The following is a 26143-nucleotide window of genomic DNA, read 5'->3' as shown; positions in this document are numbered from 1 at the left end:
CTGACTAGTGTTTCTTGAATCAGTATTTCTTTGTTAAGACTTGAAACAATACAGAAAGGCCAGGCAACCTTCACCTGATCTTACCCAGATAATCACTGCCATCAGTAGCTTCTAGGCATTTGTGTATAGAAATACGCTGACTTGTTTTTACAGAAATGGGGTAATAATGCATTATTTAGCAAGGTGTTTTTTTCACCTAACGTCTTAGAGATTTATGACAACACATTTAAGTAAATTTATCGATCTAGAGGATATCTGCTCATTTTTAGTCGAGACTATCAAATTTTCCTCCAAAAAGTCTGTGCACGAGGAATTCACTTCTTGCTGTCCATACATGGTCACTATCAAAGTCCAAGCCACCATCACGCCCAGCCGGAGTCTGCCAACGGTCTCCAAGCTGCTTCCAATCTGCCCTCACACTGCCTAGAACCATGCTTTAAAAAAATCAAAGGTAACCATGCCACTTCCTTCCTTAAAACCTCCTCATAGCTTCCCAGGACCATTGGGATAAAGACTAGAGTCACTTGCATGTCCCATTAGATGCCACTGTCAAGTTTCCTTTCCCGCCTCAACCCCATCTCAACCCCATGCCCTCCCCTTGTCTTTCTCACCATAACCTTCATACTGGACCATGGGTATCCCCGAAAATAAAGATGTGGTCACGAGGGGTTTTTAGGGACCTGATTCTCAGGTGCTTAATTAAAACCGACCCGCCTATGAAGACTCCGGGGAGCCCAGGCCACCTTGCATTTCACAGGGGCCCCGGCCACCTGGCCCGCCCCAAATCGTAGTGCTGTCCTGCACTGTGGGAAGGTGGAATGACTCTGAGGCACCGAAAGGTAACTGGATGATTTCTTTTAATTAAGGCACGACTAGGACAGGCATCTCAAATAAAACTACTTTTATTTACAGTAATTACATATTAGACTTTGTGACATGTTGATTAAATTATATATTGCTAACAATAATAACAGCTCAACCAGAAGAAATTTTAACTCTTAGAACCTTGATGAAATAATCTGATTAATAAAAGACTTTGAAGCAAAAAAGATATCCCATTAAGATAAATTTTGTGATCTAAGTGGAATGAAAATGTGTTCAAGGAAAAAAAGAAAGGATGAATATAAAATTCTAATTGGTAAAAATCTTAAGTATTTTTTAAATGGACGATGGTGGGTTATTAAATCACTATGGTATTTATAACCCATGGGGTCCATGTAAAAGATTTCTATAACCACTTTACTTTAAACTCATCAGAACTTGTTTTGTAACTAAAGTTATGATAAAAATAATTTTAGATAGTAAATTAAAACGGCGTGAGGGAAATACATAGCACTCTCTCAGGGGACATGTAAATTAAAAAAATTAAAAAGTGTGGCCTGTCACGGTGCTCCACACGGGTCTTTTCTATGCCAGGAGCGCACTGCGCGCTGGCTTCCGACCTCCAGGCACGCCATCCTCACCTGGGAGGCCCTCTGTTTCCTTCTCGCCTCTAGCCCTTGCCGGGCTAACTCCACCCGCAAGCTTCATAGCAGGTACCACTCTACCTGATGAGCTGTCTTTCTCCCCAGACTCAATGAGATCTCAATACATGTTCCCATAGTACCGCGAACTTCCCGCATGTAACTCATCCCACATGTAACGCCTTGCTAAATGCAAGCATCAGGAAAGCACACAGTCAGTCTTCTCACTGTTATTTCCCAGTGCCAGTCAATGCAGGCTAGGTCGGCTGTGCTCTTTTTTAAAAAGAATCATTTTGGTAGAATGGTGGAAAAGTCAGCATGCAAGGGGTTAAAAAATGTACCAGGTAAGGAGGTAGAGGGTGTGGGCTGATTGTGGCTTAAGAGGGACTCTTTAGAAAGGAGGGTGAATCCATGACTGAGGAAGAAGAGGGGAAAGCGAAGGGCTCAGGGAACGACCTAGCGACAGGGTCTAATGTACACGGGGGATGAGACAGACGAAGCTCTCCGTGTCTCCGTGCTGCGCCATTCACGAAACTCAACGACTTGGTCACTAAGAGTAATATGGGGGTGATCCGCAGTATGTAATATATTGGCGTGTATCACACACGTGCACTGACTTCGTCGGTACAGAGTGTAATGTGAACACTGAACCCCCTTTCTCCCTCATACAGCTTTCTAACTGTAGGGGTGTCTGAGCAGCACTGGTTGTGAACATTATCCACGTGTGTGACTTCTTCCCTACGAAATAGAATCTAATTCTTCTGACAACACATGGCATTACTTTCCATGGAAAGATGGAAAATCCTGTTGAAAATCTTTCTACTCTGCAGTGCTGTCAGCAACATCCTTGTGCAAATACTTGTTCCTTGAGAGATCTCTATTCACCTGGCCTTGTCCTCCAAGGTCACCATCTCTCAATCCTGGTATACTCATGTATAGTCAAAGAATAGTCTAACCGCCTGACCCTGATTAGAATTTTGCAGTAAAATGCCTTCCTGTATAAAGCTATCTCACAGACTTCCATTGAGGAAAACTGGCATTCTTTTGAAGTACAACTATCTCTGGAAAGGATTACACATTAAATCACGTTTACTGTAGTCAAAGGGCAGAAGGATCCAGAAAGCCCTTGGATCTGTTTTTACAGCAATTAAAAGGCCTTGCCTTCCTAGATTTTTGTGGTCACAGAAGAATGTCAGTACCTTAGGTATTCTACGTGTACAAAGCACTTACTTTAAGTACTACACAAAAATGAGGCTCCTTATACAAAATCAGACACAAGTCAAAGAGCCAGGCCCTGGGAAGCAAAGCAAGAGTGAATTTGAAAAGGTGTGATAAAAAGGTGTGCAAAGAACCTTGTAAAAAGGCTGTCCAGCTATGCCTAAATTTGTTATTGTCATTATTGTGATGGAAGAAAGAAGGGACCTAATTCTGGGCCACCCTGGTGGCAAGGGAAGGAAAGGGGTCGTGTGCATCTACCCAGGGGACTGGAGAAAAGCAGGACGGCGGAGGGGTGGGAGCGACCTTGAAAAGGAAGGTAATCACTTCGCTAGGCTTGGCTTGGGCAGATGCCTCGGGCCAGAGCTTTGATGGGGCTTATCTCACCCTAGAGCTCCCAGCATATCTTGTTGGCCTTTTCACAGTAAGCTAGACAAATACCTGTCGCAGGCATAAGTCCTCAACTGAGGATGGTACGTCTGCAGATCACCTGAGGCACAGCGCATGACCTATGCATTCCACCGGGACATCTCGGCTTAAGAGCGCATCCCCGGGTTAGGGGCCCACAGGGCGCGCCAGCTGGAGGTGGGTCGTTCCCTCAGGCCACCCCGTGCCCAGAGTCCGACAAGGGGACCCTCCGCCTGCCCGCGCCCACCTTCACCCTAATCGGCTTGCCAGTCCCCACTTCCCTTCCCGCATCCGCAGCGAGGTCTGGCTTTGGAGCATGCGCAGAGGCCAGAGCCGGCGGGCGGCGCGTCCCGACTGCAGTTGCGCGTCAACCGTCTGCCGTCCTCAGCCAATCAGAAGACGTGTTATTGCCAAGGAGCCCCGCCCCCGACGGGGGAAACTATGGTAACGGGCGGCCAATCAGGAGACTTGTTGTGGACGCGGAGCCCCGCCCCCGGCAGGGGCACAGGGTGATGGGCGAGGGTCATGGGGTGTGAGCGCTCCTGAGCTGCCGAGCCGCGAAGGGCCGCGGCGTCCCCTTCGCCCCAAAAAATGAGCAGAGAACCTGAACAGACACTTCTCTCTAGAGGACATAGAAATGGCCAACAAATAATTGAAAATGTGCTCAGCATCGCTAGCTATTAGGGAAATGCAAATCAAAATCTCAATGATATAACATCTCACACCTGTTAGAATAGCTATAATCAACAGGACAAGTAATAACAAATGTGGAGAAAAAGGAACCTTCATCCATTGCTGGTAGGATTGCCAGTGCAGCGTTCCACGCGCGGGGCCGGGAAGATGCTGCTGTCCCTGGTGCTCCACATGTACTCGATGCGCTGCGTGCTGCCGGCGGCCGTGCTGCTGGGCACGGCACCCACCTACGTGCTGGTCTGGGGGGCCTGGCGGCTGCTGTCCGCCTTCCTGCCCGCCCGCTTCTACCAGGCGGTGGACGACCGGCTCTACTGCATCTATCAGAACATGGTGCTCTTCTTCTTCGAAAACTACACCGGCGTGCAGGTGAGGCTCTGCCCGCCCTCCGCGGCCGCCCGCCGCACCTGCCCATCCCTCTTCGCCGGGGTCCCGCGGGGCGAAGTTGGGAACCGGCCAGCCCCACCGGGTACTTTAGGATCGTTACTGCCGGCATGGCACATCCTCATCCACCCCGAGAACATGTGCCGTCACCCCATCCTCCCACCTCGGAGGAAGTTTCACGTTCTCATCTTAGGTTCTGGCCCAGTGCTTCCTTGCAGATACCCCAAGATCACTGGGAAGCGGCAGTAAAATCGTCCTGCGGCTACGAGTGGGATCAGCTGCCCCCTCGCCGCCTCTTTTGTATCTCTCCGTCTCGGTGCTTAGCCAAGTAGGTGCGGATGCAGATTTAAGTAGGGCAAGCAGTGGACAGTTTTTGGCGTTTGCTCCAAAAAGGTGGTAATGTTTGAAGTCGAGTGCGCTTTTAAAAATCAGAGACCTTCTCTGGAAACAGATTGTTACTGTTTGAACAAGAAGTACAACTTTGCATTCTTTCCCAGCACAAGTGAAAGCGGGGCGAGGAAATTAATACATTTGTTACTGTAGAAGCTGTCCCGTAGATAAAATTCTTGCCACCTTTGACTAGGCTTAAATGTGTGGCTAACCTTTTATCTGATTATGTTATATCTGTTACTTTCTCTATAGAGATTGGATTAGTAGATTAAGTTTGTAAAACAAAAGTAGAAGGCCCTCTTCGTTTAGTTTTTTTTACGTGTCATATGCAAAAATAACAATTGTGAATTTTCTTTTTTCTTCCCAATTTGGGAAAAGAGCTGATTCTTGATTATTTCTTGTATTCAGTTAGTCCTCTTTTTTTCCTGTCCTTGGTCGGGGTGGCCAGGAGGGAATGGAATGGCATTGTTTTGTCTTTTTGCCATTGTCCTTTTCCCCCCGCTAGAGCAGTCGTTTTCGCCCTGTTGTCAACCGGCTACTATTCTGACTTTGCACTGCTGTTGATTCCTGATGACTTGAGTTTGCCCCAGGTAAAGGTTGTTTGGGGGAAGGGACTTGCCAGACGCCAGGGTCTTCATTTAAACCAATGTCTGTGTTTACTAGGAGGGAAAAATCGCTCTTCCAGAAAATGATTTCCTGATAATTGACTTTTTAAATGGGCTCATTTAAAATTTTCACTAATTCAGACCAATTGTTTCCCCCCTGCTCTTCACATTTATCTAAATGTATGGTTTTACCATGATTAAGTAATTTCACATCATATAACAGCTGTCCAGGCCTAGAATACAGACTCAAAACGTATGACAAAGCCAGTTTACCTCTTAGAAAAATAATTCCACTTGCGCTGGGATATTTTTTATTCAACGAATATAACACGTTCTGTGCAATATAATGTACAGTATACTTGAAATACTTTGTATTTAGCAAGTTTCTTATTTTAAAAAAGATCGTAAAATTTCACATTGTTTCTGAAATTGTGTATCTTACCCCATACCCTGTTCAGTATAGACCTCCATTTTATTTTTGAGTTCTCAGAACATGGTTTTTAATTAATCTGTTAGTGATCATTGGGCAATCAGTTCCAGGATTTCTAACAAACTTCATCATGGAACCTACATTAGATAAAATTTTGAATTATTCTTGAGGGCCATCAGACATTCTTTTATAAATGTGGATCCCTTGATGAAGTTAGGAATCCTGGAACTGCCCACTTACCTTCAAAAGCAGGTTATGAACATTTAATAAAAAATGTTGACCCAGGAGTGTCTTCTTCGTGCATTATTTAGGGGCAAGGAGTTATTTGCTAGTTAGTAGCAGAGCAGGGTATTTTTCGGGGTCTTTTTTAGATTCAGGAGTTCCTAGGTCGACAAGGCTACCTTCCAATATTTCTAATGGTTTCCTTTAATATTAAATCAATAGAGGAAAAAATAGCCACTTTCAAATATAAACGCAAAGAAAAATGATTTTACGAGAACAGACACAGTCTCTCCTCATTCTTATTTTTTACTTAATAGTTTTCACCAGTGATTGTCATTGCAATTTCTATTAAAATTTTAGCTTGTTTTTCTTGTTTTGCCAGGAAACATTTTTCTTTTTACTTTAATTGTTTATTAGCTCTCATTTGCAAGGCCAGTGATGATCCTCCTGTTTGTTCTGTATAAAAGAATGTTGACTCATTTTTGAAGAAGTTTTAGTAATTTAAGTCTTTGAGTGAAAGAAGGTTAACCATTAAATTATATACATTGCAGGAGTATTTTCAAATTTCGTTTTTTAAATGGCATTTTAATGCCTTTAAGTTCTAGACTTTAAAAAAAAGTGGTTCAACATAGTTGTGAGACAGAGTGTTTTCTTATGAATAGAATTTTTAAGCTGAAGACAAGTAGGTCCATGAAGTTCATGATCTATGCTTGGCAGGTAAACCTGCTTTCAACACATGCACTTAGATGTTCCATTGGATTCTAAGTAAACATCTGTTCTTTCTTTATTTCACTATTTTCATATGCATTTTTGAGACAGGAAACATTTAAATCACTATTGCTAAAATTACTATTTATAACTTATTTGTCTTTTTAGGTTCTCCAAAATCTGAAACTCAACTGGATACCTTCACCATTCATTCTTTTGGAATAGCAATAAGGATTTTAAAAGTTTTGTGTGTCTTTCTTAGTGTGAGATCCACTGAAAATCAACACACACCTCTTTATTATTTGGAGCAGTGCTGATTCAAGTAGTTATATTACATTCCTGTGGCCGCCATAGCAAAGCCCCTCAAATATAGTGGCTTAAAACAACAGAAATTTATTCTCTCACAGTTCTGGAGGCTAAATATTGGAAGCAAGGTGCTACACTCCGTCTGGAGGCTCTAGAAGAGAACCTTGTCCTTGTCTCTTCCAGTTTCTGGTGGCTGTCAGCATTCCCTTGTTTGTGGCCTCGTCATTCCAGTCTCTCCGTCTGCGGTCCCATTGCCTCCTTTTCTGGCTGTCTTCATTCTCCCTCTGTCCTTTATAAGAACACTCGTCATTGGGTATAGGGCCCACCCAGATAATCCAGGATGACCTCCCCAACTCAAAGTCCTTAATTTGCAAAGACCCTTTCTCCAAATGAGGGAACATTTCACAGGTTCTGCGCTTAGCGTATGGACTTGTCTTTTTGGGGGTCATCATTCCAGCCACTACAGTAGTAAGTGCACTTCTGCATGGTCAGTGTTTTGTTGTTGTTTCTTAGCTTAACTTTGCCCCATTTCTTTAGATATATTAAAGAATTTGGTCTCTACTTTCTTCAACGTATTAAAGTAGAGGGAGCCTGATTCTGGATGCCAAGGTTCCTTTAAAAGTAATTTTCATAAGCTTTTACTTTCAGATTTTCACATTTACCTTGACAGGTGGCTCACATAGAGCATTTGAGTAGTTGTATTTTCAGAACCAATTTTAATTCTATACGATAACCAACTTCTTATTCATGTATTGGTGTTCTTTTGATTCTTAGTTGATTCTTACGTTATCATCTTGTAATAGCTTACCAGAAAAACCAACCTGGTAAATTAGAGGTAATATAACTTCTAAACTAAGAATTTGTTATGTACAATATGGTGACTATATTGACATTTGGTTATGTATACCACTGTAAAACCTGGAAGGTAAAAAGTAACTTGAGTATGTGGTGCTCGAGGACTCCAAAAGAGGAGTTGGAGTTTAGGAAAAACTTCCGGGAAGCTGAAAAGAAAGTGGAGAATAATATGCAGGTAACAGATCATTTTTTCCCTAATCTCTGGAGATGCAGCATCACACGGGGAGGCACCACAGTGCGGCTCCAGACACGTGGGTGTGACTCCTCTTCTGCCTAAAAACTAACCCCGTGGTTTCGAGGAATGGCTCACCTCTGAATGCCTCAGTTTCTTATTAGTAAAATGGGGGAGATAATAGTAATTTACCTAAAGGTGATTGTGAGGATTAAGTCAGAACAAGGCCTGGCACCTAGCAACCAGTCGATGAATGCCCGTTAAAAAGACTAACTAGCTGTTATTCTTAGGTATAGAAAAGCAAAGACAAGTAGGCAAGCTTTCCAGGTCATGGCTTACACACCCAGAGTGAAGAACTCAGAAGAATATGTAAAAAGGCAAAGTTTCTCCTTTGGTTTTACACTTGCCTGATCTGTTGTTGTTGTTGTTGTTTTTTTTTTTTTTGAAAATGTCTAATTCGCATTCAGAAAGCTTTTGTAATGTGCACTATAGAGAATAGTGCACTTTTTTCTTTTTTTCAACTTTACATTAGTTTCAGATGTACAGTACAAGGGGTAGACGTTTATATAATTCAAGGAGCACCCCCACCACCACCACCCGATTACTCCAGCACCCATCTGGCCCTACACACGGCCATTGCGATGTTATCGACTCGATTCCCTGTGCTGAACCCTACGTCCGTGACTCTTTTGTAACTATTAATTTGCACTTCTTCATCCCGTCACCTTTCTCACCCAGCCCCCCAACCCCCCACCCCTCTGGCTGTCACCAGGTTGTTCTCTGTATCTGTGAATCTGTTTTTGTTTAGTTTGTTCCTTTCTTTTGTTCCTTAGATTCCGCATATAAGTGAAATCATATGATATTTATCTTTCTCTGTCTGACTTATTTCACTCAGCATAATACCCCGTAGGTCCATCCGTGTCATTGCAAATGGTGTTTCATTTTTTTATGGCTGAGTAATATTCCATTGCATATATGAACCATAACTTCTTTATCCAGTCTGTTGATGAGCATTTAGGTTGCTTCCATATCTTGGCTGTTGTGAATAGCAGTGCTGTGAACATAGGGGTGCATAGATCTTTACGAACTCGTGTTTTGGTTTAATACCCAGATTGGATAAATACCCAGAAGTGCGACTGCTGGGTCAAAAGTTATTTCTATTTTTAATTTTTTAAGGAACCTCCAAACTATTTTGCATAGTGGCTGTACCAATTTACAATCCCACCTACAGTGTACGAGGGTTCCCTTTTCTCCATATCCTCACCAACACTTGTTTGTTGATTTATTGGTAATAGCCAATCTGATAGGTATGAGGTGATACCTCATTGTGGTTTTAATTTACATTTCTATAATGGTTAGTGACTTTGCGCATCTTTTCATATGTCTGTTGGCCATCTGTATTTCCTCTTTGGAGAAGTACCTATTCAGGTCTTCCACCCATTTTTTAATTGGATCGTTTTATTGTTGAGTTGTGTGAGTTCTTTGTAAATTTTGTATGTAAACCCCCTGTCAGATGTATCATAGGCTGATATTTTCTCCCGTTCAGTCGGTTGTCTTTTCATTTTGTTGATGGTTTCCTTTGCTGTGCAAAACTTTTTTAGTTTGATGTAGTTCCATTTGTTTATTTTTTCTTTTGTTTCCCTTGTCCGAGGAGCTACATCAGAAAAAAAATTACTAATATCAATATCGGAGAGTTTATTGCCTATGTTTTCTTCTATAAGTTTTTTGGTTTTGGGTCATACATTTAAGTCTTTAATCCATTTTGAGTTTATTCTTGTAGATGGTATAAGAAGGTAGTCCAGTTTAATTCTTTTGGATGTATCTGTCCAGTTTTCCCAATATCATTTATTGAAGAGACTGTCTTTACCCCATTGTATATTCTTGCCTCCTTTGTCATGGAATAAATGACAATATAGGTGTGGCTTTATTTCTGGGCTCTTTATTCTGTTCCATTGATCTACATGCCTATTTTTATGCCAGTACCATGCTGTTTTGATTGCTGTAGCCTTATAGTATAGTGTGATATCAGGTAGTGTATCAGAGTTAGATACCACTAACTTTGTTCTTTTTTCTCAAGATTGCTGTGGCTATTTGGGATCTTTTATGGTTCCATATACATTTTTGGATTATTTGTTCTAGTTCTGTGAAAAATGCCATTGGTATTTTGATAAGAATTGCATTGAATCTACAGATTGCTTTGGGTAGTATGGTTTTGGGTAGTATTTTAGCAATGTCGAGTCTTCCTACTCATGAACATAGTATATGTTTCCGTTTGTTTGTATCTTCCTCAATTTCTTTTTTCAATGACTTACAATTTTCCAAAAACAAATCTTTTACATTCTTGGTTAATTTGATTCCTATTTTATGGTTTTTGATGCAATTGTAAATTGTTGTTTTCTTCATTTCTCTTTCTTATCAGAAAGTTCATCACTGGTGTATAAAAATGCAACCGACTTCCGAATATTAATTTTTTATCTTTCTACTTTACTGAATTTATCAATTCTAACAGTTTTTTGTGGAATCTTTAGGGTTCTCTACATATAGTATCCTGTCATCTGCAGATAATGACAGTTTTACTTCTTCCTTTCCAATTGGGATGCCTTTTATTTCTCTTTCTCGTCTGATCGCTGTAGCTGGGGTTTCTAATGCCATGTTGAACAGAAGTGGTAAAAATGGGCATCCTTTCCAGCTTCAGGGTTCATTTTCCGAAGATGCTTTGCCAAGTAGTGAGGTTATATTGGTTGAAATGAGATCCCCTCTTTGAAGGTATTTGTACTAGGAAAAATGTGGATGATAACTGTAGAAGATAATACTGAAATCGGAGTGTTTGTAGTCATTAGCTTTGTGACGCAAATATAAAGTGACTTTGCTTGGGTTATTCAAGAAGAATGTACCAATTAATAGCTGCTTTGACTGTTCAAACAGGAGGAAGTAGCCTGTGTGTTTAGGAAAAAGAGGTTCTCAACTGATAACCAAATGGAAATGAAGACTCCTAAATTCTGCCCTGGCCGGCTTTTCCATTCATTGGTTTCACTCTAGTGCAACTGCTGCTTCCTCCCCAGACCCCCCAAAATTACCCACATATTCTCAGCGGTGTCCCTTTGGACTGGACCACTCTTCTCTCTATGCCTCCTTCCAACTCAAGCCCCTGTCTTTCTTCACCTTTTATGATCTCACCCCATCTCAGTGTCAGGGTCATTTATAGGTAGCACTAACATATGTAATATTAATATTAGCATATTTTAATGTTATGTTCTCCCCTCTACAAGATCGTACCCCTTGAAGATGGTAATAAAGAGAATTACTTGACTTGATTTTTTAATCTTGTAGCAAACAGGCAGAGCAGACTACAGGGGATACGGGTCTGTGTTTCTCTGGAAATGTAGAAGCATCTCACTTTTAAGGGTGAGGGTTTTTGAATGGCCTTATAGTTGACAGGTTTTGATCTAACAAGGTCTACAGGTGTAGTAAGTCTAATTGCATTCTTAGATAAAGGAGGCGCCCCACCCTCAGGAGCGGGACCGAGAACGAATTCGGTCAGAGACCTTATAAAAGAGGGAGGGAATTCTGGAACAGCCAGCAACACAGAGAACCCTTTACCTGCCAATAAAAACATGTACTTTTCCTAATTCTTGAACCTATGCAAGTCTCTCAGTTTATCGTTACTTCTCTCTCAGTGGAGGAACAGGCAGAGAACACCCCAAGCAGGCAAGTGTTGCTTGGGGACTTGAGGAGGCTGGCTGGGTGTGTAAGTGTGAATGACATTTGGAAGACAGCTCTACTCAGCTCCATTTCCGGGCGGGAATTCCAGGAGTATAAAGCAATGTGGGGGTGATACCTGGAAAGGGGATCAGGTCAGGGGCCAGCATTTTATATTGGTAAAGTGGTCTCTACCCTCAAATAACACACACTGTAGCAGTGTAGAAAGAAGGCAGTTTAAAAACAAAACTGTATAGTGAGATGAGTTACAAGGTAAAGAAATGAACCAAGAGCTGAGGAAATGCAGGAGTGACGCCTTCGATCTCCAATGGTGGCTAACTCAGTGGGGGGCTGTGCACACGGGAGCAGGTGGTTCCCCTAACTTAGGAGCCACATCGCGAGTGCCAGCTCTGGTGCACTTAGGTATTGCTTTGCTCCCATTCTTAATTTGTTTTTCTGTAGGAAGTTTTTTTTTAGGTCAGTTTTTAATTTATCAAAAGTTTTCTCTTGGTCAGTATTCAAAATGAAAAAATGATATAAGCTAATATAAGAGAAGCCTTCTCATTTGACATGTTTTAGTTGGAATTTTTGCAGAGAATAGTTTTGTTACATTTGACAAGATTTTTCAGTCTTGGTATGAGAAACCTGGATGGGATTCCAAGTTCTCGGCCACACTGTCAGCTCGAGTGAGCCAGCTTCTCCGCTCCTGTTCATGTAAATGAGGTGCTTACTTGCATGTTATCTTGAAGACTGACTGAGACAGTATGTGAAGCTGCCTGGCTCAGTGACTGTACATCACAGATGCTCTCAAAACACGCACCCTGTAGAGTGAGGACAGTGTCAGGAGCCATATGTGACTCGTGGCTAAAAAGCTTTGTGATTTGGAAGATTCCACTTAAGTGTTGCGTGACAGTTATTTCTGCGTACTGATTACTAGCCAAATGACTACATTTTGATCTCGTTTCAGAGGGCCATCATGATTTTCCTATTCAGCAAAATGTTTCACATTGGTCAGAAAAAGATCATAGTTTTCGTATGCATTATGGTAGAAACCTCGTACCACTTAATGGGTGATAGATTTCATTGGCATAAAAATACATTTCACATGATAAACACCGTAGAGTATAAATTATACGTGTAATCTGATTCAAAGTGAAATTCTCTGTGGCTGCATTTCTATATAATCAGAGACTTATTTTTTGGAAGGTAGACTAAATATCTGTTTTTCTCTTCCTTATTAATCACAGCGCAGTTTTGAATAAAAAATTTCACTTCGTTGGGTAATAAAACAGTGGACAGTTTCTGGGTGATGACTGTGTCAGGCGTCGTGAGAAGTAGCTCGCCTAGTTTCATCTGCTTCACCGCAGCTGCGAACAGTAGTTACTTTCCGTGAGGTCATGTTATAGGTAAGGGAATATGCGTGAAGGCGTTAGGTGCCGCTGCCCAAGTTCCCGTAGTCAGTGAGGAGATGGCCTAGGTTTCAGATGCAAGCCGCTTGCAGAGAAGGCTCCAGCACAGCCAGTTCTGTCAATGCGTTTGTCCCATCGAGACAGCTAGAAACAGTGGAATGACTAAATGAAAACCAGGCTATGTGACAAAATCTTTCTGTGTTACAGTCTACTAAAGTTTCAGTTTACACTTCCAAAAAACGAAACGTTTGAGTTTCACACAGTGAGAGAATTAAGAGTCTATTGGCCAGTGAGATGTTTCTCATCTTTCTGGCTCTGCATTTTGAATTGTTCCAGGATCATTTCCGAATAAGTAGTTTGCTTTCAGTGAAATTGCGTGGTCTCACCACAGCCCAGACTCCGCAGACCCCCACCCACTCTTGGCAGGTGCCTCCTCCCCGACTCTAGTGAGGGCAGGTCCTGCTTCTCCCTGGGCTCTTCTCGGGGCTTGACCGGCTCTGACCTCCTGCATCAGCTGTCGGGGGCTCCACTGGGCGGCACTAGGCACATGGAGGTAAGATGCGCAGAGTGGGGCTCTTCTCCCCAACTTCCTGCCAGCAACGGTACCTACTGACAGCCATCTAGGTGGCCACACCAAAGCCTCGTGCTGCTTCCTCCTCGCTCAGCCCCACCCACCCCACCCACGCAGGTACCTGTTGAAAAGAAAACAACAGAAAAATTCAAATAGAATATCTTGGAGCCCGTGCTCTTAGTGACTGTTACATTACAGGGGAGGGAAGAGAACTTTTCCTCTACGCTCTTAGGTTTGTTGCTGGGGCCTGCAAATTAAACAGACAAAAGCCAAATCGACAGGAGAAAAATCATACAAATTTTATCGATGTTAATATTTACGTGCTCTGGGGCCTTGCAGAAAATAAGTGAAAACCCAAACTCTGCTTGGGGTGTTCTATATCATTTTAACAAAGGGCGTGAATTGTGGAGACATGATAGGAAGAGGGGGTTGGAGTTGTTAGGGCTGGTAAATTGTGACGGGAGGGTCACTAGGGAGCGGGTAAGGTTTGCTGTACAGACTCACCTCAGTGCCGCTTCCCATATTCCTGGCCCTTCAGAAAGGAACAGCTTCGGAACGGAAGTTACCGTCGGCTTTACAGAGTTCGTGCCCCGCCATTGGCAGAAAGAGGGTGGGCAGAGAGCTTTTCTGTGTGCTGTTCCTCAGTTGCCTTCAGCTCAAAGTCATCTTTATGCCAAAGTGGCTTATTTTGGGGTGGCATATTCTGATCCCCGTCAGCGGCACCATCTATATTTAAGGACAATGAGATAAGTTTTTCTTAATATCGTCTGTACTTTTTGCAAGTTGGAAGAATACATTTATTACTGAGGTAGATGAAGAATGCATTTTTTTCACAAAGAAAGATGCTGTATGTTTATGTCTCCGTGGCATTGTTGGTTGGGTACTCTGCTGTGTGTTAAACATGTGATTCTTTTAAATTTTACTACGTCCTTTCAAGATACAAAAAGGAGAGTCTTCATGTAGTTTACGTATCATGCGACAAATTAAAAATGTAAAGATAGGATCAAAGCGAGGTTAAAGTAGACTTCGTCAAGACCCAGGCCTTCCTCTGAAAGCTCGTTTGTGTAAGAGAAACAGGTTTGACCGAAGCAGAATAATAGTGCGTCACTTGCAGTATGGACAATTATTCAAAAACCATTTTTATTGTCTGCTTCTGAGTTAATAAAATCAAAAGAGAAAATTGTTATTTTTCTCTAAAGGGGCTTCAGATGAGTTTTTTTAAAAATGGATGAACCTAAAATTGAACGATTACAATGAACCTAAAAATGACGCTTTTAAAAAGTCACCGCTGCATTTAAAGTACTTTAGTTTGGTTTATTCCAAAATCCGTCCCTGTTAAAAAGAAGATATCGCTTTATCCACTGGTGAAAAGTGAAGGTGCAGGTGTAACGGGTCAGTGAGCATCTCTGGGAGACACTCTAGGAGCACATGCCGGGCTCCGGGGTAGAAGGTGACGAACGAAGCCCCTGCCACTCGGGCTGTGGCCGCAGGCTTGTGCCTTGTTAACACGTGTGCGCAGTGAGGCTGGCGCCCCCAGGGGGTGGGACCGGGTGGTGGCGCTGCCGCAGGGGAGCGACATCCGGTCCGGGTTAGAAGGTGCAGGCTTCCTGAGGAGGTCGCTAGGTGAGCAAAAGCTCGCATGAGGTGATGACAGCGTGGCCGTGCAGGCAGGGCTGCAGGTGATCATACAGGCGTTTAATAATTTTTACCTATGGGCGTCTGTAAGTTCTCGTAAACTTTTTTTTATTTAGAAGACACTACAGCTATCCTATTATGTACTTGTTGCTAAGACAGTAGCAACTGTCTTACTAAGCATTTTGAGAATCTGCCTTCTTAAATGAAAGCTTGTTCTCTTTTATATTAGTAAATTTAAAAAACCAACTTTCCACTTCGATGAATGGAAAAAAAATCGATAATATTAAGTTAGAAATATTTTTTCTTTGAAGCCTTGGAAATAAGTGAAGGATCTTATAAATTGCGTCTGTCTGACACCTAAACATTGTAATTATGCATTCCTATCTTTGGTTAATCAGTGTTTATTCGAAGTGCCTGATAATGATTCACTTAGTACACTAAGACCTGCAGTTCATTATTTTACTTATTCTGCTTTTAGAGCTTTTAAAGTTTTAAATGTGCAGGGTTGCCCTTCTTTCTCACTCACTGGAATTCGGCGGTTCTGGCCAGTCTGGGTCACTAGCCAGAACCCCACCTCTCCCTGCACAGACCAAGCTGCTGGTTTGATTTTTGGTTTTTGTGGTGTTCTGGCACTGATAAACTTTCTTGGTAAAAAATTATCAAGCAGATATTTAAACACATATGACATGCACAGCACTGTGCAGTTTTCTGAAGAAGGTAGTAGAAACCTCATTCTGAGTCCCTGGCCTCGAGAACTTTGTCATCGCTTCCCATTTATCTACAGACATGTCGAGTTAATGTCCTTTTCTTTCTTCTGTTGATAAGATATTAATGGTAGTGTCATGACCAAAAGATAATCTCTGGAGGTCTAAAAGATAGATTTAAAAAGCCGTAGCTAATTCGTAACCCTGCATCATCCATGGCGACAAGCACAGAAACAGAAATGCCCTGAGAGACCACTGTCGGCAGCCCTGTCCTTCCAAGTCTTTAAAAATGTACTTCTCATTTCCTTAAATAATTTATTATCAAATCCTTGACACAAAACCACAGAAAGGCTCAGATAACAAATACGTACGCACCACCCAGTTTGAGAAATAAAACCACTGCCAGAGTTGGAGCCTACGGGGTGCCCCTCCCATCGTGCAGCCCTCCCCTTCCTAGAAATACCCTCATCCAGACGGAGCTCCCTCTATGGTCTATGGGATATAGAGTCCCGATTATGGAACCAGGGTTCCCTATCGCTTGCAGAAGAAAGTTTTCGTCTTTAGCTTGGTATCCAGATGACTTTTTACTTTCTGGTTCGCATCTCCCTTCTGGCCTTGCCCGGCTCGCCCTGTCTGCAGGCAGCCTGTGTTTGGCCGTGACATTGCTAGGTGTACCCCAAAGGACTCCAGACGCTTCCATTTCATTGTTCATCTTCTCATGAACACTCTTCCTTCATCGCATCTGCTGAAATCACACCTAATGAATACGACTTCTGCTCTGCAGAGAACAGTTCTTTAAAATAAAATGTGCTGTATTTTCATACTATTTGCATTGTATCTCATGACAGTTATTGTATCACACCTGTCTCTTCCACTGCACGTCACCCTCTTTGAAAGACATGTCTGGTGTCAGTAAATTCTAGCAGTCAAGAGACACCTGTTGTAGTTTTCTTATGAGAATATTGGTCATCTGTTTCACTTAGCTGCTCTCTGAACACGTGTCGTTTATGCTTTCTGAGGCTCCTAAGAGAAATCGAATTTTTGTTAATTATGGTCGGACATGTTCATGACATCGTGAGTTTGTCAGTTTTTTGACATTGTCCTATTTTGTATGTTACAGTAGTACCTGCTTTAAAATATCAAAGTAATGTTTCTTTTGTTTTATTTTTCAGGTATTGCTATATGGAGATTTGCCAAAAAATAAAGAAAATATAATATATTTAGCAAATCATCAAAGCACAGGTTTGTATTTCATTTGTATGAAACTTAGGTTTTTCTACAAAACTTACACGAGAATTCAGAGTAATGTTCTTATATATTTAAGTGGAAATTCTTTTTGTTATTGTTGAAACAAGAATTTTCAATGCAAATATTAAATGTGACCTTGTACTTTTGTGATCTTTTTTGGACAGTCGGAAATGTGAAAGCTATGGATTTTCCTATACTTACCTTTTCCCTCCCAATGGATGTGTAAATAAGCTATTTTTAAAAAATCTGCTGCTTTTAATTATCCTTTAGTCTTTACATTCTTCCTTTGGTAAGTTATGTTTCTCGAAGTGGAGTTGGTGAGTCGAGGTGTATATACACTTTATGTTTTTGATTGTCAAGTTGCAGAAAGGGTTGCAAGTGCTCATTTCATGAACACGGTGTTAATTTCTGATGTCTGCAGTTCCTTTGGCCTCTTCAGATGTTTTGGTTTCATTGTAGCTTGTTACTCTATCGGAGGAATCACAGAAGACTCTGGTTTCCAAAGTAGTGTAGTATATACTTTCAATTAGGTCAAAGTACTTTTTTTTAAGTTTTATTTTCTAATAATTATAGATTCACAAGATTTTGCAGATACAAAACATAGAGCCCTGTGACCCCTTCACCCAGTTTACCCCAATGGCAACGTCCTACATATAACGGTGTATAGTATCAAAACCAAGAAATTGATTCGGCTAAGATACTTTTTAGTTCAGCAAATACTTCAGTTAAAAAATATCCCACTTCGTATTTTTTCATACCTGTAACTGCTTTTGATGTACACTTCCTAAATTCCATTTTTATTACTTTAAAAAATATAGTACTCAGAAATTGAAAACTAAAAGCAAGCCTACCAATGATGACACCTGAATGGAAGGTCACTTATGCCCATGGCTGTCTGTTACCATCCTCCTGTCCGCTGTGTCTCTTAATTTATTTGCTTTTATTTTTTACCTATACCTTAGTTAAGGTGCAGAAAGCAGTTTAGCGTCTCAGCGATTACGTTCAGTTTCGTGGGACAGCGTGCCCCTCCCCCTCTCTAATTCACGTCTTCTGTTCCCTTTTCTGTGGCTATGAATACGCTTGTGATCCTAGGACTATGTTTCTTTCACAGAATTTATCAGATTTTTTCAAATATTCCATATTCCCGTTCATTCATAGATATTAGAAAAGTCTCCCTCCCATTTTATTTTTATCGTTCCGTTCTTGTGCAGAGAGAGGGTGGTTCGCAGCCATTGTCAATCCAGACCTCTCTGGTCTTCGGGAATCTCCGCCGTTCGCCCGCTTCGTGTCCCTTCGTGTCCCCGTAACCCCCCTGAACCATCTCCGCTGTGCTCTGCCTTCCACACACCGTCTGCCGGCTCCTGCTTCTTGGCAAGGACGGGTCCCTGCTTGAAATTTCTACAAGTTTTTGTTGCTATCAACTCGCTCACGTCGTCTTATTTTTGCTTTTGCGACCCTTTCTAATACACGTCCGAGTTGTCAGCAGCCTGGGCACGTGTCCTTCGGTCACCTATGTCTGCCTGACTCAGTCGTGAGCTGCGTGCGGTCTTTGTTTTGAGAGCTGTTATAAGCTCGCATTGTGTCCTGAAACTCATTGGTAAAGAAAGGTGTCCCGGGCTTTTGTCAGACATACGAGCACATATAGACTAGTCGCACATGACAGTTTCATTTCACCGTTTTCGGCTTATTTTGTCATGTTTTCTAGACCGAGAAGTAGAGAAGCTCATTTTATTCCTTGTCCGTGCTGCTTTTAGGTTACGTAGGGTGGTTCGTGACTTTGCATTTCATTCATGAAATAAAAAGCCTTTCAAGAAATGGGAAAAAAATGATGACCCAACAACAGCAAAAAAACAAATTAAAAAACACAGCATTTATATTTTTTCAACGTCTGGTGTTGGTTTAAAGTAATTTGAAAGTTCTGATCATCACGTCTTCAGAGCACGCTCCTCACACAGGGCTGCGAAGAGGCTTTCTCCGTCTCGGGGGGCGGGGGGCTGGCGCCCACTGTGGCCCCTTCCGCGCTAACCGGGCTCTGTCTTGCAGTGGACTGGATCATCGCCGACATGTTGGCCGTCCGGCAGAACGCCCTCGGGCATGTGCGCTACGTGCTGAAGGATGGGCTGAAATGGCTTCCGTTGTATGGGTGTTATTTTTCTCAGGTAACGCTTTTTCTTTATATATACTTAGTTTTTAAAAATTTTAGATTTAAAAATTGAACATACCCTTAATATAATAAATATATGGGTTTGGGGAGGTTTACTTTATGAGTTTAATAGCTTACTCTAAATTGAAGTAATTTTATGTAGCATTTTTAATGGCGTGTATTTATATACATGTCTGATTACCCAGATAGTTAAATAGCAAAAATGCAAATGTACGAAAATCAAACAAATAGGAAAATTTAAGACATAGTATTTGATAGAAAATTACTTTTAGAAAGTAATAGTAAAAGTAAGTATGATCTGTAGGGTATTAGAAAAAAACAGTGAGCTATAGATAATGTACTTAGCATGAGTACCACGTACGTAATAAATATTCAGCATTTATTATTTTCTAGAATGCCCTTTATAATTACATAATAACCTCAGTCATGAAACTGTATAACAGGTTCTTTTATATTCAGAAAGAGATTACTAGCATTTTTCTATGCCTTTTTTGGAATAAATTTTCTGATATTTAATTTTTTAAGTATTAAATATAAAATCCGTATAGAAGTCATGCTTGATACTAAGACTTTAAAATCGCTCAAAGAAGAAAGGCTAAAGTTTTCAGTGAGCCGTAGAAGTATGTAGATCGGAAGGTCGTCTCGTGGACAGAGCCCAGTACCAGCCCCGCGTCTCCCCACGGTCCACGGAGGAGTTTGTGTCGTGTGCGAGGCTGCGGTCCTGGGGACACTCATCTCCGCCTCCTCTTTTCCCGGGTCCTCAGAGGAGAGAGAGAGTCACGTGGCTTCTGATGAAAAGTATTTTAATCTACTGGGTGCATATAAAAAATGGAATAAATTACTAGGATGTTGACTTTATGCCAGGAAGTGAAATCTTTGTTGTTACAGGACTTGTTGTTCACAATTTGTATGAAGCAGAAATAATGCTATTCAATAACAATAATTCACAAGCAAAATACGAGGAAACAGACTTTCAAGTTGTGACTTTCTTATACTTACTGTATTATAAAATACTAAGTATTTAATATGGGTACAAAAATACATGTTAACATAGTATAGGTATTCAGAAAACGAAACATTTTCAGACTTCCAGCTTGTGAGCATCGTAAGGTGTACTTTAACTTTAGAATTCACAACAGAGTTATGCTTGCTGATCCCCACCCCCAACGCGCCCCAGGCAGCCAAAAGCAGCTGTCTTGGGAACTTTATCTTTGTGTTAACTTTTAAAAATAAAAGTGCGAGAGAGCGCTCTTGCTTAGTTGGGCCCTGTGACGATAACTGAGATGTGTAGCAGCTGTGACCGACTGCTCATTTAGTCACCGATGCCATTTGTAGCTGCACCTTTTTATGGTCTTGGGCAGTGAAGCTGATGATGTATCAAGTAGGTCACAGATGAGTATTAAATAATATATGAATTATAAATGACTTTCTTCATTGAAAGAGGTGCTTTTACTCCCAGTATTTTTACATTTTCGTTTGTAGTTATTATTTCTTCCTTTATTGTTTTAAACACGAAGGTCACCGTTATACTTCAGTAACATTTAAAACGGAGTTTTTGACTTCCTTAGTTGTTCCTATAAAATGATGAACATACCTATAAAGTTTAAATGATTTTACAGCAAATATAATTGCTTGATAATTGAGGCAAGTTGAAGAAGGCTTGAAATCAGAAGTAGTGGAGGAAGGAAATGTGCTTTTTTGAGACTTTGTTGCTCGGTTCCATGACAAGGGGTCCTAGTGGGGTGAAGTTTTGTATGTGGAGGCAGAAGTGTCATGAATGGCTTCTATAGTGTTTCGGAATTTTAAAGGAATAAGGGCAGGCACCTTTTGAAATAAAAAAGTAATTTGCATCTCAAGTTCACAGCCGGGGCTCTGTGTCTCCATTTCCCGTTTTCCTTGGTTTTCATTTTCATTTCCTTTTTTTCTCCTTCTTGACCTTGTCAGCCCCAAGACAGGCTGGGTTCTCAAAACACAGAGCAGTTTTACGAAACCTTTGAAGACCAGCCTTGGCCTTGGACATTCAGACCCCCTAGGAGGGTGCTCGGTTGGTGGGGGGTTTTGGGAGGGTGTAACCCGTTAAGTTGTGGTCCCGGGAGTTACTGCAAAGAGTAGGTTGGGGGACATCTTTTTTTAAAAACATTAAGTTCTCGTGATCAACCTTAGAAATTTTTTCGTCTTTCTATTTTATTAACTCCCGATCAAACTGAAAATCTTGGGTTCATTCCTGAGGTTCTAAAGCTGATTGGGACTTTAGCCAGGATGACTTCATAGCCTGATTTGTGCCTGGCAGACCTCAGAATGTCACATCGAGGGCCCATGAATTTCACTTCAGTTTTTGACTGAGTACACGGGCCCTATTCTTCTGTTTCTCGGGGGGAGAGGAGCAAAGCAATGTGGGTGTGCTCGCCAGCTCCCCAAGCTCCTGGCGATGCTGAGAGGCGCTGGCGTGCTGCGCTGGAGTTCAGATAAAGTTGCTGATTTCCGCCTTCAGCCTACAGCGACTCACTGCTCAAGTGTGTGTGCTCCAGCCACGGCGAGGCCCAGCGCCCTCGCATGTCGTCATGGTCCCCCATGACCTGTCTCCCTGTGCCGACCTTCCTTTCCAGCCCGACTCCGTCTCTCAGCTCCACGGCCTCCTTCAGAGGTTCCTGTAGTTCGCTCCGCCTATGAGGCCCCGTTTCTGAGCTGGCAGTTCCTCCCCTTCGGTCCCGCTCCTCTCCGTGGCTGTCCTCCCTGCGGCGCTCATCAGGCTCTCGCCATGGCGTACGTGCCCGCGCTTCACTTCCCCACTGACCAGTGTGTTCCGTAAGGAGCGAGACTGGTCTTCGCTTCCGTATCTTCCACATACCTGGAAAAGAACTCAGATGGTTTGGAATTAAAGTAGACTTTAGTAAACAGGTTCAACGACAGGGAAGAAATATTATGGAAAGGATTGGTATAATGTCACCGAAAGCCTGGGAAAATTTTACTTGGCAGTATGTGCATTCTGTGGCTTTTGATTCTAACTTGAATTTACTCTCGGGCTTCTCCGGGCCAACAGCGACACGCATGCTAGACAGCACCGCACTTCCTTCTTTGCGCCCAGGTGAGCCAGTTCCTGTGCGGCCGGCCCGGCCGCAGCCGGAGGCCTCCTCGCTTCCCCTCCTCTCTGTCCCGCCCCCTCCTTCTTTTCTCTGTCCATTTCCTGTCACTCAAATCCTTGATTAAGACAACATCAAACTCAGCCAGTCCATTTATTTTACAGCCGAGTTCAGATTAGCACAGAGGAATGCAAAAAAAAACCACCCGACCCGATCGTTTCAGTGACGTGCACATACGAAGTTTAATTAAGGGCACCCGAAGCTTCATGGAAGTGCCTGTATTAGTTTGCTGGGGCTGCCATACCAGGATACCACAGACTGGGTGGCTTTAAACAACAGAAATGTATTTTCTCACAAATCTGGAGGCTGGGAGTCCAAGATCAAGGTGTCGGCAGGGTCGGTTTCTCTTGAGGCCTCTCTCCTCGCCTTGCGGTTGGCCGCCTTCTCCGTGTCTTCCCTCTGCGCACCCATGTCTGTGTCCTCATCACCTCTTGGAAGGCACCAGCGCCATGGGTCAGGGTTCCCGCTCCAGGACCTCGTTTAACCTCGATGACTTCTCTAAATGTCCCCCGTCCCAATACCATGACTTCGGGGGTTGGACCTCAACATAAGGATTGGGAGGGAACACGGTTCAGTCTACGATGGCGCTACATGCGTATCTGTAGCCGGGTCACTTTTGAAATCCCGAGATTGTGAATGTTAACAGTTGAAGGACACTTTTTAGTGATTCTTTAATAAGTCGGGGGAAAATGGAGAACTAAGATCCATCTGCTTGATCGAGGTTTTATTTTTAAAGTGTATTTTTAAGAAAACAAGCTTTTTTATTTTAACTGTGAACAAAACTAAATGTTAATATATTTTCCAATAACATATGCAGTTTTATTTGAGTTACGTTGAAACATAATTAGGAGAATTTTAGGAGCATTTTCGGTTAATGTTCATTAGATGCTAACATTTGAATGGGTTAAATATAGTTCAATTCCTGAAATGTGGTTTTCTCCTTTACCCTTCGGGAGTAAAGTTGCCTTTTGGCTGAGGTGACTTAGCACAGTAAACACTCCCCCCTTGTGTTCACGTGGCAGCACGGAGGAATCTATGTGAAGAGGAGCGCCAGGTTCAATGAGAAGGGCATGAGGAGGAAGCTGCAGAGCTACGTGCGCGCGGGGACCCCGGTGAGTGAGATCGCACGCGTTTTTAACATTTTCCTTATCGACGCCCGTTTTTTAGTTTAAGATGTCATCAGCATTTAAGAGTTGTTTTGAAGACACATTGTCCCATGTGTAATGAATGCTTCAGAGTTTTATTAAGGCAGCAAAAGGCCTCTAAATAGAGGTAAGTCGTCCTTTTTGCCCATCAGAATGGTCGCTGCAGACAGTTCGATCCTTTGCTGGAGGTTGTCAAAAGTGACCTCAGAGAGGGGTGACAGGAGGAACACTTGGTGTCCTTAGACTATAAATAGGAAACAGGATTCCGCTTGTAACCTCACGCTCAGCTGCTGAGGGCGCCTCTGCCTCCTCATCGGCTTCAGTGTCAGGTGGCGCTTTAGAAGAAACAACTGTTCTCTGTCTGTGAGGACAGACTTGGGTTTCTTGTTACTGAGTCATTCAAAAAGCCAAAAAAAAAAAAAAAATCAATATCTACAAAGAATCATTTAATGTAAATATTATTTTATAAAATTTTGCTTCCCCCAAAACAGAACCTCAACATTCTCTTTGAAGGGTGCCGATTGCCACCGAGTGGCCCCTGCCCCTGGATCCCCCAGGCCAGGGCAGTGTGACTGCAGGGACTCGGGGCTCTGTTCCCGTTCTCCCTAGAGTGACCCGGTCTGCTTTCCTGTTGCTCAGAAACTTAGCTCCCGGCTCCGAGTCCTCTCCTCTCCCTCTCCCGTGCCCCGTCCCCTCCTCCCTCTCTCTCCTTCCTGTTCTCTCGCCAGGGCTGCTGGGTGGCAGCCAGAGCTCGTAATTAAGCAAGAGCTTTCCACGGTCAGCTGACGAAGTGCCCTAGTGTTCGCGTTTTTCACTTACAGGCCCTCTCGGCTGTTTTTACGTTAGGGAATTGCACCCTGCTTTGGGATGACCTGAAGCAGAAGGTAGCGGGACAACAGTGCACCTGTCCCCTGTTACCGCTCGCCCTTGGGAATAGAGCAGAGCCTTTCAAAAGGGTCTCTTTCGTCTGAAACAGTTTGGTATATTGGGGCAGTACGGGGGTCATTATTTCTAGATCTCTCCATGATAGAATAGATTGTCAAGACGTATGTCCACTTTCGTTTTAAAAAAATATTTAAATTTTCAGCATTAACTTACACATCAGAGTCCAGCCCACTCTCCCTCAGCCTTCTGTTCGGCCCCGCACAGGTGACTGCCCGGCTTCGTGTATGTCACACAGACCAGTACAGTCCCCACCCTACGTGAGTTTTACGTGCTGCACACAGTTCCTCCTTGCTTCTCTTCACCCCAGTGAATAGAGCTGTCCGCAGTGCCGAGGCCGAGAAGCTGCACCCTGTACGTGACCTGCCACTTTTCTCTGGCGGCTTCGTGTCCCCTGGCCTTTGGCTCACAGCAGTTTGTTTTATGTACCCGAGTGCGACCTTTTTTCCTCTCCATATTTATCCTGGTTGGTCTTCTCTAAGCTTGGGTCTTTGGTGTGGTGTCTGTCATTAATTTTGGAAGATTCTTGGCCATTATTTCTTGCAATGTCATCGCAAGCCTCTTCTCTCTTTCTTCTCCAGTCACACGTATTTTAGGTCGTTTGACTCTGTTCTGTGGCTCTCGTCTCGGATGCTTCTTTGCTGTTTCGGGGGTTTTTCTTTCACTCTGTCTTATAAGCACGTGTGGCAGGCAGTTCGTATCATTTCTGTTGACCCGTCTTCAAGTTCGCAGATTCTCCCCTTGACTTTGCCTGGTCTCTGAAGAATCGGTCAGTCCGAGGCAGTCGTCTTGTCGTACCGTGGTCTTCATCCCCAGCAGTGCCCTTCGATGCTGCCGCGTGGTGTCCTTGTCTGCGCTGGAAGTGCCCGTCTGGTCCTGAAGGTCGTCCGCCTTGCCCACGAGGACCCTGCTCCTGTCTCGCGTAATTATTTTAGCCCCCGCCTGGTCATTGTGGCCTCTGTCTCTTCGGACTGTGCGTTGTCCTGCCTTTCTTAGGCACCCAGGACTCTGCTGGGAGTTGGGCTCTCGAGTGGCGCAGTCGAGACAGACGAGGATGGTTTTGGTGGCTGAGGTGGCATCAGGGCCTTCGGCATGGCTGCTGCATCAGGCCGGTCGGGGCTTGTCCAGCGTTTGGGTTTTGCCGCTGCTGTACTTTTTCTCGCAGGCCGCAGAGCCCCGTGGCACTCATCGGGGCGCGTGAGGGTGGGACAGGGCGCGCTGGGGTTTCCTCAGCGCTCCTTCGGCGCTCAGCTTTTTCGCCGCCAGTCTCCCGTTTGCACCCGTCCATCGTCCATCGTCCTCTGACGCCGATGCCGGACGAGGGGAGGCGTGTTCTGTTGTTCCGATCGGGTCTTAGGGAGGGTCTCGGAGTGGCAGCTTCTCTGACCCAGCCTTGCTCCCAGCTGTAACCCTGCCCCCCCTTCCCGCCCGGGGCTCTTTTCTGTCCACCTCCCAGCTGCACTGGGGTTCACCCGGGTCCCAGCGGCGGCCGGGCTGCATTGCCCGTGGGGCAGGAGTGGAAGACCGTTCTGGAGGAGAGGCCGCGGGTGGGGGGACGGACTGCACCTGGTGCCTTTCCAGCACGGGCACCGTCCTCCGCCCTCCCGCCCGCGTCCTCGGCCCGCGTCCCCGCCCCGC

At 43.5% G+C, this 26143-nt stretch overlaps 1 protein-coding gene across 1 annotated transcript in view; it reads left to right on the top strand.

Annotated features, from left to right (window-relative positions):
* The first annotated feature begins 3889 nt into the window (after positions 1–3889).
* Positions 3890–26143, top strand: part of AGPAT5 (1-acylglycerol-3-phosphate O-acyltransferase 5) — a 42839-nt gene continuing 20585 nt past the window's right edge. Inside the window, exons 1-4 of the mRNA XM_006914967.3 lie at positions 3890–4145; positions 17039–17108; positions 19158–19273; positions 23441–23530. Of these exons, the coding sequence (XP_006915029.1) occupies positions 3927–4145; positions 17039–17108; positions 19158–19273; positions 23441–23530 (495 nt within the window). The 5' untranslated portion in view covers positions 3890–3926. The remainder of the gene's footprint in view (positions 4146–17038; positions 17109–19157; positions 19274–23440; positions 23531–26143) is intronic.

Source organism: Pteropus alecto, unplaced genomic scaffold, assembly GCF_000325575.1.
Source record: "Pteropus alecto unplaced genomic scaffold, ASM32557v1 scaffold35, whole genome shotgun sequence".
In the NCBI taxonomy this organism is placed as follows: Eukaryota; Metazoa; Chordata; class Mammalia; order Chiroptera; family Pteropodidae; genus Pteropus; species Pteropus alecto.
Note: the sequence above shows the minus strand (reverse complement) of the source record. Positions and strands in the feature narration are given on the sequence as shown.